The 13,561-nt window shown below is 39.4% G+C and overlaps 1 protein-coding gene across 1 annotated transcript in view; it reads right to left on the minus strand.

Annotated features, from left to right (window-relative positions):
* The window catches only part of CIMIP6 (ciliary microtubule inner protein 6), a 29,442-nt gene extending 17,383 nt beyond the window's left edge, over positions 1 to 12,059 (minus strand). Inside the window, exons 1-3 of the mRNA XM_082357608.1 lie at positions 11,758 to 12,059; positions 8,073 to 8,280; positions 1,773 to 1,926 (exon numbers count right to left, since the gene is read on the minus strand). Of these exons, the coding sequence (XP_082213734.1) occupies positions 1,773 to 1,926; positions 8,073 to 8,280; positions 11,758 to 11,792 (397 nt within the window). The 5' untranslated portion in view covers positions 11,793 to 12,059. The remainder of the gene's footprint in view (positions 1 to 1,772; positions 1,927 to 8,072; positions 8,281 to 11,757) is intronic.
* Between the last annotated feature and the right edge of the window lie 1,502 nt (positions 12,060 to 13,561).

Here is a 13,561-nt window from a genome sequence, read left to right on the forward strand (position 1 = left end):
CTATTAACTACCACCCTTGAGGTGGAAATCATGTTAAATATGACCATTTTCTAATATCCTGACCTTCAATCTAGCTGCCCTTTGTATCCTTAATTAGACTGGCCAATCACAGAGGCCAGAAGGCTAAAACTGAGGGACTGTTGACGTCTAAAAGTAATCCTTCGCTGCCTACTGTCGTGTTCAGAAAATTTGATGTTTATCTTGTGAACTTTTGTATGGGGTGAGAACAGAGCGGGTATTCAATAAATACATTTTTGTTTGGACTTGATCCTGCACTTCTTTAAGACCTGCTAAAAATTCTACTCCTGCGGTAGAGATGAGTAGTACTGGGTTAAGAAACAGATACAACTTGAATAAATGTGAAAGACTTAGATTATTATAATGACATTGTCAGGTAAAACAAATTTTAGATCTCAAAATGTATGAATACTGTATAGAACAGTATTTCCTAAATTATGTTTTGTGGGATACCAGTCATGTGAGATGATCTGAAAAAAGGTAAAGTTGTCAATATTGGGGAAACATAGCATTCTTTATTCCTCTTCTTGGAAATTCATTATGCTTATGCTTAGAATAAGGGTTTTAAGAGTTCTGTAGTAAAAAAAAAAAAAAAAAACTGTTTAACTTTATAAATTCAGTTTTTCCAAAGCTTATTTGACTTCCCCTGTGTTTTGAGCAGTAGCTATAAACATCATAAAAACTAGTGCTCCTCATCAGAAAATCTACAAACAACAAATGCTGGAGAGGGTGTGGAGAAAAGGGAACACTCTTGCACTGTTGGTGGGAATGTAAGTTGATACAGCCACTATGGAGAACAGTATGGAGGTTCCTTAAAAAACTAAAATTGAATTTGCATATGACCTAGCAATCCCACTACTGGGCATATACCCAGAGAAAACCATAATTCAAAAAGACACATGTACACCAATGTTCATTGCAGCACTATTTACGATAGCCAGGTCATGGAAGCAACCTAAATGCCCATCGACAGACGAATGGATAAAGAAGATGTGGTACATACCTACAATGGAATATTACTCAGCCATAAAAGGGAACGAAATTGGGTCATTTGTAGAGACGTGGATGGATCTAGAGACTGTCATACAGAGTGAAGTAAGTCAGAAAGAGAAAAACAAATACTATATATTAACACATATATGTGGAACCTAGAAAAATGGCACAGATGAACCAGTTTGCAGGGCAGAAATAGAGACAGAGATGTAGAGAAGAAACATATGGACACCAAGGGGGGAAAGCGGGGTTGGGGGGTGGTGGTGGTGGTGGTGGGATGAACTGGGAGATTGGGATTGACATGTATACACTAATATGTATAAAATAGATAACTAATAAGAACCTGCTGTATAAAAAAATAAATAAAATAAAATTCAAAAATTCGGAAAAAAAAATCCCAAAAAAACCAGTGCCCCTCAATGTGCACTTTGAAAAATACTGCCCTATAGTGTTACCTAACAGTTATAATTTTTAAAGTTTGCTGGCAATAATGAGCAGAATGCTACTAAATTTCTGACTTGGAAGCTGGTGTTATCAATGATCATTACAATTTTTATTTTGCTGTATTAAACATATTTGGAGCTAAGTTATCCACTAGGAAGGGATAAGGAACAAACTTGTCAAGGGCTGTACTTGCTGCATGTGTATTTTCAACTCCTGTAGAGGACTAGTTTTCCCAGGAGGTGCAAGCACATCTAATACATCTTAATTTGATAGCAGTAACCTGAGACTGCTGGAGTTTGGAGAACTGCTAACCTTACCTATTCCATAAGAAGGCTTTAGCAACTTGCTGTATTTGACTGGAGAAACAAATGGACATGTTGGTTTTTTAAAGTCACTCCTCTGGGTGCTCTTAGTGTCATAAGGTGGTTGGAAGGGATTTTCCAGTCCTTTACCATGTGACCACCAGTCACCCTTCATGGAAAAAAAAAATGGAAACACAAAATTGGATATTGTAGGACATTTTCATTTTCATGTGTTTGATGCTCAGTAATTTGATTCAACAAGTTATTGGACTTTCTAGTACTAAAATAGAGTTCTGCAATCTAGGACTAAATATATTTTCACAAAGACTGTATTTCCTAAGAGGCACCTAAAAATGCATTGTCATATAATTGTAGCTAAAATACAGCTGCTAATTTCTTAAACTACCTTCTATCAACAGATGGAGTGGTAAAAATCAACAAAATAGTTATGTTTCTATGTTTTGTACTACCATTTATATATATATAAATATGCATATGTACACACGTATGCATATGTATATAGTAAACATGATTTAATCTAAAACTTATATTCTATACTTTTCATTATGGCAATACAAATAATGTATTATCATCTAAGATGGTGGTTTTCAAAGGTTTTAGTCCATGACCCACACCATGAAATACATTTTATGTCATGCAAGAGCACCCACTGCATACATATACATAAAACTAGAGGTTTCACAAAACAATACTTATTCTTACTACACTCAGTGCACTTGGCTATTTTTCTATTATATCACTTTTCTATTTCATCTCATAAGGCTGGCTGCAGTCCACATTGATTTATAACTCACTAATGATTCAGTTTGAGAAACATTGTTCTAAGCAGAAGTATCTCCAATGTTACTGAATTTCTGATAATAAAACCTGAACTAAGTATGCAGGAAATGAAGATTCTTCATTAGCACGTTTGATCTCTTAGAAGTTCAGAAAGCAGTGAGGTGAATTGTTACTCAACTTAGTACTGACTAAAAGAATTTTTTTTAATCTGGTTGATCAGGTAGAAGAGAACCTTGGGAAAAGGGAACTTGACACCTCAGAGTCCTTGGATATTAGAGAATGAAAGTAACCTTGGGTATGTTCCAACACCTACCTGGGGCTTTAAGGGAAGAGATCAGCCTTTTAAAAGATCAACTATGATTGCATTGTCAGAGACTTTAAAATATGATTCAAGGTGGAGAAATATGAGATTCTAATAAATTAAATTCTGAAAATACAATTGAAGCTACATTGATATAAAAAGAAGGAGGCATCTAAAGAAACTTGTGTGGCTACATAGGCAGTTAGCTTTCAAATGAGCTTAGTTTTCAAGGAGACAGGTGTGTGTACAAGCGGTGCACAAAATCAGATTCAAAGGAGGAACACTTTAATGGAGTCAGCTTGTCAGGAGACTGTCAAGAAGCTTAGAAGAGATTCATGAAATATACCAAGCAGCAAAAATAGGGCGTTCTGTGGGAAAAAATTCTGTTGTAGCAAGAAATCAAGGAAAGGCTTAGAATTTGGAGAAGAGTACCCTGCTTAGAGCTGAAAGTCAGAGCTATTCAACTTTAGGTTCTTCATTCAGGGAAGTCATCTTCAAACTGAAAAAGATGGGGTGGACATGAACCAAAGAGAGCACTAAGCCCTGCACAGATGAAGACAGAGTCCGAACTCACTTTGCAACTGGAAATGAGGGCCAGTTTCTAGGCCAATGACAACCTGTAACCAGGGGTAAAAATGAATGTTTGCAGAAATCAAAGAAATGTAGGAAGTGGGGAATTTTGGAGAGTAGGAAAGATCAGCCAATGCCTCATTTTTCAGAATGACTTAAAGGTGAATTACATCTACTTGATGTAGATCCTAGGAATTCTAGAACATATCACTACACAGATGGTGTCTTCTCACTCTCTGGCTCAAAATAGTCACGTCTTACTGTTGTCAGAGTGCCTGCTTCTTGCAGCTCTTCCTAACTCCGTGATTACCACGGTGCTTATTACGTTGCAAGGTCTAGGCCTTTTCTCGCTTATTCTCATCACAATTCTATGAGGTGGGTACACCCACTGTACAGATGAGAAAACTGCTGGGAGATAAAGTAACTTCCCCAAGGTATATCACTAACAGGTAGCAGAGCCGCCTCAATTCAGTCCGTCATTTGTCTGTGCACGCCTCTAATTTCTGTGCTACATTGCTATAGGAAATCTGCTGTGGAGGGCAAAGCCAGATAAACACAAATTTATTTAACTTATTTCAAAAATAAAAATAAAGAGGCTCTAAGTAAATATCCCGAGAAATCCTCTATGACAAGGTTTTAAGGCATACTCTTTATATCTTCTTTTGTTGATCTGAAACTTATTTTGCTAACATCCAAGTTACTGGAGAAGTGACTCTGGAATAAGTGAACCACGATGTCTGGCAGACTTCAATTTTTTTCTTAAACAAGAGTGTAGTGCAAAAGCTACCTTAAAGCAGAGATAATTCACCTTTCAAGAAGACTTGAGTTTAGAATTTTACTAAAATGGTCTCTTTGGTTTCACAAATACGTATAAAGGAAATAATGAGCAGTTTTTCCTTAGGTGTGATTGATGACTTCAAGACCCTTATAGTTGGTGAGTGTTCTGACTAGTGTTGTCAATTGGATGAATCTTCACTTCAGGAGAATGAAATCCTACAGTTTCAAAAACTGTTGTGTTTATCTTTTCTATTTCTGGATAGTCTGCCCTATGCCTGAAAAGTCTGGTTCCTTCCTGGAAGAGAGTGTGTATGCACCCAGACAACATGTGCATGCCTTTTTGGTCCAAGCATTTGCTCAGAGAGATTATAAGACAAAAGGTAAAGGCAGAGGCTTATTTTTTTTCCTTCACCTCACACCGAAGAGAAAGACTAAGAATAAAAATGTACTGCTCTGTGTACCATCACTTACATTGGATTGAGAGGTGCATGTGGAATTATTTATGATTAAATAAACCAAACTGGGAAAGGTCCTCTATGTTATTGCTTTGCCTAGGTTTTGGGGGTCAGATCACATCTTGCAGATTGTAGAGGGGGTTTTGCCTACAGAAAGAGTTGTTCCCAAAACTTTGCACCCAGAGAGAGGATGAAGTCCTCCCTTCCAGCCCAAAGCCTGTCTCTTTTCCTGCCGCAGGATGATCGTCACTGGGGCTCCATGGTAGGGAGGTGCCTGGTGATTCCTGACGACAGGCTCCCTATAACCCCGGCTGCTGGAAGGCCTAAGAGCCATTGTGCTGTGGGCCCCTTAGCCGCATTTGGAAACCACCGTGAGGCACTGTCTATGTTATACTTCTGTCAGCCCTTTGCCTTCAGAAATGCATCAGTAAACATTACTTACTTCCATTCTTTGGGACACTAAGGGAGACTCCTAGGGGAAATGTAGTAAAAAATAAGTGGGGTATCCTGGAGGAACCAGTTAAGAGAATATAAGAGGTGGTGTGCCAAACTCTATGGCACCCTGGCCAAGACGGCTGCTGCTGCTTGTGGTGGTGTGGTGATCTGTGGACATCAAATTATACTTGATGGATTCCTAGGGAAATGTGGACTTATGACAACACCTTACACATAGAGGATCATATTTTTTTAGTAGAGCTCAGTGGCTGTAAAAAATTTGTTGTGTTATAGCAAACACTAGAGTTACACTCTACCTACGTTCCTCTCTGTTTTGTTGTGGACCAGAAAGAATGCTGAAAAATACCTCTTTTTAAGCAATTCACAATAACAGTTACTCCTGCACTGTGTTCTGTGGAACACTGGTTCTGCAGCACATTAACAGGTGTTATATAAAAGAGGTTTCCATAGTTAAAGAAATGTGACAAATACTGAGTTAAACAAGTTTACCACAGGATTTCTCAAGAACCTTTATCTACTAATGTGAATTGTGAAGCTCTGAGAAGGGTGTATAAAATTACAGGTTTTCCAAAACATATCTGACTTCGGAACTTTATTTTATTGAGCACATAGGCAAGGGCTAGTGCTCCAAAAAAATACATTTTGGAAAATACTGACCCAATATAATCTTTTTGGAAATATCAATATTTACCAATATTTAAAAACACAAAGACAACCAAATTAGTTTTCATTGGAAATAACTGAGCTAAAGCTCCTTTTTACTTCTTCTAGCACCACCAATTTTATGTCCCTATGTAGAACTGTATAATTGATTATTTCATTTAAGAATCTTGTAAATAAATAAAACCGACCAATCTGGTATTCTAAAGATATTATCTTAGCAAAATACATAAGACAACAGATATATGTCAATTGAAATATTTAGGCAACTTTATTTTCTTTACTCTTATTTTAAAGTCAGTATTACTATAAGCCAGTTAATTTTTTTAAACCGAGCTAACCTTTAAAAAGAAAACTGTCATCTTAAATAAAAGAACAAAGTTTACAGATATGTGAAATGAGCATTCTTTATTACTCCTTGGGTACTTGGAAATGAGTACATTTAAGGGTTTTTTGTTGTTGTTGGAGGGGGTGGTTTAGTTTTGTTTAAATATGACCATTCCCTTCACTCCACGCCCAATGTGAACACTTAGCTCTGTGATGCATCTTTGGTCTTTGTACCTCCTTGTTCAGCCCTCCTTGTTCAGCCACTGTGAACCTCTCTTACCTATCCTCTTACTTCATTTCAGACTCACTTTCACCACCTATTTAAGGTCTTTGACTCATGGAGCTTTGAGCACTAATAAACAAAGATTCTACTGCTGCTATCACCCAGTCTTGTTGATAGAGCAGCTACTAACACTTCTGTACATTTATTTTTTCAAGACACCTACAAAGTAGGAACAAGAGAAAATTAGATTTATTTTTAAATTTCTTTATGTTTCATAATTCTCTTCTCAAACCAGCTTCTTTTCCTTATGGGATTCAGGATGGGTTAACAGTTTGGTTTAAACTTGGCCTTGAACTAGAGCTCAGGAGAGTCATTCACTAACTTTTGTAAGAATTATGAGGACTTCACTAACCTGGATTTCTGTACCACATTTATTTCCCCCAGAGGCATGTTCTATCAATATCTTTTAAATCCTCAATAATTATTTGTTTATAAAACAAAAAAGCCTTAAAACTGCCCTTGTAAGGGTTTACTACATGATATTAAAGCATATTTGACTACAGGAATTTCTGCCCCCAAAAGATCTCACATTCACACACAGGGCCATGGTGTGCTGTTTTGTGACAAGAACAATTGATGTTATACGTGTAAAGAGAGCTCACAAAAAGCAATCTCCATTTAAATGTTGAGTTAAATTACAACTACATCTAACCTTACATGGCAAAAGGGACTTTGCAGCTGTGATTAAGTTAAGGATCTTGATAAAGAGAGATCATCCCAGATTCTCTTCTTCTGACGACCCCAATATAATAACAAGGGTCCTTAGAAGAAGGAGGCAGGGAAGTCAGTCATAGATTTGAAGATAGTATGTTGCTGGCTTTGAAGAAGGGGCCATGAGCCAAGGCAGGCAACCTCTAGAAGGCGGAAAAGGCAAGGAAATGGATTCTTCCTTAGAGCCTCCTGAAGGAACCAGCTCTCCCAATAGACAATGAGACTGATAATGTACTTTTGAGCTTCAGAACTGTTGAGAATAAATTTGTGTTGCTTTAAGCCAGTGTTTAAGTTTGTGGTAATTTGTAACAGCAACATAGGAAATTAATACAATAAATTATACCTCAATGAACCTGATTCTAAAAAAAAGAATGGAATATATTTAATATGATAGTGAATAAAAGTGTGATTTGTCTAAACCAACAGTCCTGGATCAGAAACATGACTGTGACATTTGCTTACTATGTAATCTCAGGTATGTTAATTTACTATATTAGAGCATGTTATCATCTAAACTATTTCCAATAATACCTCCTAGAAGTTGTGTAGATTAAAGGATATAACTTATACAAAACGCTTAGCTCATTCCTAGCACTTCATACACTTTCAATAAATGGTAGCTATTTTATAGAAAGTATCTGAATTACTGAGTATCATGGGAAATTTTTATATTATCTGTCACAAATACAATATTAGAGATTTCTTCAATAACCCCTCCTCCCCGCAAGCACCGCTGAGTGACTATAATCTGACCCGATCTAGAAAAACAATTATTTGGATTCCTTCCCTATATATATAGTTTGTATGCAAAATTATCAGCGAGGATAGTTCCAGCTGACTGCTTTTAACTATTGGATTATAAAAAATATTAGTCTGAGATCTGTCATATCCTTTAAGTAGTCTGTGACAAAATTATCCTGCAAAACACTTCTGAATCTAAATCTATATTTGTAAATAATGAACATCAATCCAACCTGATCTTCTGGCTCGTTTTTGGGATCTATGTAGGGAACTGGTTCATTGCATGTTCTTACATTTGTGTTAATGAATTTAGCATAATATACATGTCCTCTCCCAACACATGGTTTTGAATGTTGAATACTTTTTCCAGGCTTTTTTTCATGTTTTGCTTCTTTTTTTTCAGTTACATACAGTATACCAGCATCTTCTATTTTATGCTGTCTGAAAAACAGAATTAAATAGTATATCATTTATCCAATGAGCATTTCAGTGCTGAGTCATAATTACATAAAATTAGATTTAAATATATTTCAAGTATCAAGACAATTTAGGCTTTATTAATAACTATTAGGGGCTGGTGCAATTAAAATTTGGGAGGGTATCCTCTCATTCGAAATTATATAAAAGATAAAGAGATTTGTGTTAATAGTGATTATTTATTACCATATACCAATGTAGTGTACAGATTCATTTGCTTGGAGTTAAGAAAGAGTAGTGATTTGATCATTCTTACAAATTATGTTTACAGTATTTTTTCATGTGCCTAAGTTACATGCTAATCTTAACTCATCTTCTTTAAAAGTTAGTTACCTAGTAAATTTAGCTATCTGGACAAGGATAACTATTTAATTTTAAAGGCTCACCTGGCAAACTTATAAAAGCTACCAAATGAGCACTATTATTTATCTTTTCAGGAAAAGACCACTGTGCAGACATCAGAACAGCTAATTCAATTTCATCATTTTTTGCTTCTAATAACTACCCTGGAACAAAAATAAAAATTATTGAAATTTTTAAATGTTAAAAAATATTTTAAAAGGAATAGTTATAAATTTTTTCTCCTTTTAAATAAGGAGTAATAGGAGTATTTTAAAATTTTTCATACTTGAAAAGTAAAGGTAAGAACAAAATATTTGAATTTAGATTCTTTTTACATAGAAATTAAAAAAAAATCAAAGCCCTGACCCATGGAAGGTGAGTGAATAAGATTCGAAATTTATAGAGAAAGTGATTAGTTCTGTTTAGCCTTGTCCATGGCCCTACCTTACTTCAAACCAAAGCAGGTCCATCTCTTCTACCCCATGTCATTTTTTTCAATCAAAAGCCTCCAGTGGCTTTCCACTGCATTTACGATAAAACACTTCCTCCTTATCGCAGTTCTGAGGCCCTGTGTGACCCTGCTCCAGCTAATCTCTTCAACCACTCAAGCCTCTCTCCCTTCCCTTCTCCAGCCAGCCTGCCTACTTGCAGTTCCTGGAACACACCAGTCTCCTCTCCCCTCAGGGCATCTGCTCTTCCCCAGCTCCCTGAACAGCTGGCTCATTACCATTCAGGTCTCAGCTGAAGTCATCTCCTCAGAAACTTTTCCTAGATTTCCCCCTCCCCACTCCATGTATTCTCTGTTTTAGTACTTTGTTCATTTCTTTCATAACACAAACTATGATTTATCATTTATGTACCTACTCTTTGTTTATGTGTTCTAGTAAGCACTACAAATAATCCTGTACAAGCCAATAAGTTCCATTAAGGTGACGATCGGGTTTCACTCATCATTATGTACCCAACATCCGGACAAGTGTCCTGATTGTTGCAGGTAAACAGATTGGCATTATACTATTTACACATTCCTGGTGAATCTGCTGGACTAGTTTTTCACTCTGGCTTTGTGTTAGCTGTACACACCCAACCCTCATCCAAAACACACACAACATTCAGTACCCTTGGATTTCAGTTCTCAGCATCCCAGCAAAAGTTGCTCTCTGCAAAGGATTTGGAAAAAATGATTACTGGTAAAGTGTAAATTACTTTGGAGGTTTTTCTGTTATCTTTCCAGAGATGAATTTATTTAAAGGCCTTAATTGATTTATCACTGTAGACTTCTGGCATCAGTTTTTTCCATCTGCTTCTCATAGTTGTAACCCAACAATAAATTTGTACTAGAATCAGGCCTTAAGGAAAGGACCGCAGCTATTTGTTCACATACTGATGCATTCATCTGATGAAGGATCTGTGGTGTGAGTGGCTACAGATTGACTCATAAATGTGAAATATAGGGTTCTGTAGTAATCTCTTACTAGAAGGAAAGCACAGTTAAAAATACTAATGGGCTCTGAAATAAGTCAGACCTGGGTTGGAATCCCAGCTCTGCCATTTACTATCTGAGCCTTGGTTTCCAATCCTTTGCATGATAAGGACAATAATAGCTATTGTGAGACATGTGAGAATAACATTAAATAATTCATTCTTTCAATAAATATTTATTGAGCTATGTGTCCAGTGCTGTTTGAGGCACTGAGGATAGAGGAGTAACAAAAGAAACAGAGCCTACATTCTAGTGGGGTAAGGCAGTTGAGAGATAAAAAGTAAAATATATAGTTTGTTAGATGGTGTTAAGTACTAAGGACAAAATTAAAGCAGGGAATAGGGGAAAGAAGTGCATGTATATGGGAGGTAGGTGGCATTTTTAGATAAGGTGGAGGCTCAGTTATGAAGGTGGCAACTGAAAAAAGACAGGAAAGAGGGGAGAGAGCTAAGTGGATATCTAAGGAAGCACATTCCAGCAGAGGGAAGTGTAAATGCCAAAGCTTGGAAGCAGAAGCACCTGACCTCAGGACGGTACTTCTCCAAGCGTAGTTCTTGGAGTAGCAGCCCTGGCATCAGTTGTCAGTTTGTCAGAAATACATATTCACAGGTCCCATTCCCAACCTACTAAATCATAATCTCTGGGGCAGGTTCCCAGGAAACTGTTTTAACCAGCTCTCTAGGTGATTCTCATGCATGTTAAAATTTGAGAACCACTGTTTTAGTGACAAAAATACAGGTTTGGTAGCACATACCCCTGGCTCCACACCATAACAAGCTGTAACAAGCTGCGTGATTTAATAGTTCTCAAAATTTAGGGTACATCAGAATCACCTGGAGGTCTTGTTAAAACTCAATTATCATGCCCTTCTTCTAGAGTTTCTGATTTGGTATGTCTGTGGAGGGGAGCCCCTGAGAACTGCATTTCAAATAAGCGCCCAGGTGATGCTGATGCTGTTCTGGGGACCACACTTTGAAAATCACTGCAGATGGTGCAGGGAGACCTCAGCGCTGGAGGAGAGGGAGGCAAGGAGCAGACAAGGCCAAGTAAGGCAAAGGCGCACATTGTGTGGGCCCCATTGGCCGCTGTAGGAGCCTTAGCTTTTCCTCTGCAATGGCCAAGGGAGAACAGTGATCTAACTTTACATTGTAAAATGACCACTCAGAAGACTGCATTGAGGAGGCTGCAGAGGGGCGAGGGGCGCAGCAAAGACTTCTGCAGGATACAGGTAAGAGACGCTGATCCTTGGGCCAGGGTGGTAATGACGGTGGAAGTGATGAATCGTGGTGGATCCTGGATATATTTTAAAGGTAAAGCCTACAGAATTTGCTAATAAATTACATGTGGGGTGTGAGAAGTAGTGGATGATTCAAGATGACGTCAAGAATTTTAGGCCAAGCTATGCATGTAAAGTGCCTGATACATAGTAGGTGCCCAGTAAACAGTGCGTTTTTAAAAGTATTATTGCGCTCCATACTAGAAATGAGAGGTAGGAAGGGGATTGGCAGAGGAAAAGCCCCGATGGCCCGAAGACCATCGGATCTCACTTAACCCTCCCCCGAAGTAGGAAAACATTTTTCGGAAGGGGAAATAGAAAAACAAAGCCCCGCACTTACTGCTGCTTATCCTTCTTTCCCTCCATGGGCTTCATGAGGAGCCTCACGGGAAGACCAGGGACTAAGCCCTGACAAGAAAGGGGCGCGCGGAGAACCGCGACAGTGACTTTGTGCGTTGCTAAGCGACAGCGCACTGGGCACTAGGCCTCGGAAAGCGTCTTGGGGGGGGGGGGGGCAGGACCCGGAGCGCGCAGGCGCAGTAACCCAGTCGGGGCCACAGCGAGCGCGCGCGCGGCTGGCGGGGCGTGGGTGGTGGACAGGGTCTACTTGCCGGACCCGCCCAAGCCCAAGGCTCTACACCCTGCGTTTGAACTTGTCCTTCCCGTATCCGGCCGGGCGGGGTGTTTATCAGGGCCCACTGGATCCTTGGGGATCAGCAAGGGGCGATTCCGGAGCCTCCTCCGCGGCCTTGGCTCTGGCGCCGGGGGCTGAGCTGCTCGCATCCCTGCCTCGCCAGCCCTCCAGAGCCCCGCAGGACGCCGCCCCGGCTTAGCCCACGTCTGCCGGAGCTGGCTCCAGAAGGGCGGGCAGGCAGGAGAGAAGCTTGTTTTCCCATGAACCATTAAATACTGTGCAAGTCATCATTTGCTGCTCCTGGGCTGCTTAGTCTTTGCATGAGAAAGCTTGGCTGTCGCTGTTCTCCACGATTTCTGACACATCCTCTTACCCCAGCCTGGGAGCAAGCCTTAAAATAAAACAAGGGAACACTCATCTCCTACAAATGAGGCTCCCTGCGGTGTGTGCATCTGCTCCAGCCTGAGCGGGGTTCAGAGTTGGGTAGAGGGTACTGAAGGCTATGGCAGCAGCTTGGGGCTTGTACGTGGAGCACTTCTCCAAAAAGAGCAAGCTCCTGGGAAAAGCAGTTGATGACTTGCGTCCACCTTCTGGCCCTGGAATTTCTTACCTCATTTCACCATTGCTTCCCAATTTCCACTGCCAGAGCCAAATGTCTTTGGCATCTGTTATGGTAACTCATGCATCTCCCTGGATAATGGGAAAAGAAAGTTCCTTCTTGAATTGAATTCTTTTATGTATCAGGCTATGCACGTGCATATATTTTGTAACCTAGAGTCAGTCTTAACATGTGTTTACATTTACCTGGAAAAATGTGGGAGGGCAGAGGTTGGTCCTAGGATTCATTGTACATAAGTGAGCTTAAGTCCCATGAGGAAGAAGAGTATATGAATAGAAGTCTGATAACTAGGTATCAAACCTAGACACCTGAGGGTGGACCTTGTTGGTAAAAAGACTGGAGTGTGTGTGAATATGTGGTTATCTGTATGTGTTCTTGGGAGTAAGGAGCGGCTGGGTAAATAAATACGGGGAGAGTGAGTTGAAACCAAAAGCAGGGCATTAACATTAATGAGCTCCTTCTTGGGAGACAGGCATTTGCTCTGCAGTGTATTAAATGCCTCCTACTTATCTGGTCTTATCCTATCAAACTGTGATTAGGAGCATAGGCCTCCGGGGCAGTCAGTGTTTGAATCCTGATTCCACTGCTAAGTAGCTGGTTCAGTGGGGCAAATGTTCTAACTTCTCTGAGCCTCAATTTCTTCATCCACAAAATGGGGGAAAGAATACCTAAGGTTGTGCGAGGTGTAGGTGACGTAACACAGGTAGAGTAGAGAGAGGACTGCCAAACATGTAGTAAGTCCTTGGTTATTATTAGCTACTATTTTTTTTTTTAACTTTTATTTATTATTTATTTATTATGTTTATTTTTGGCTGTGTTGGGTCTTCGTTTCTGTGTGAGGACTTTCTCCAGTTGCGGCGAGTGGGGGCCACTCTTCATCGCGGTGCGCGG

Source organism: Balaenoptera borealis (assembly GCF_965194805.1).
Source record: "Balaenoptera borealis genome assembly, chromosome: 15".
NCBI lineage: Eukaryota > Metazoa > Chordata > Mammalia > Artiodactyla > Balaenopteridae > Balaenoptera > Balaenoptera borealis.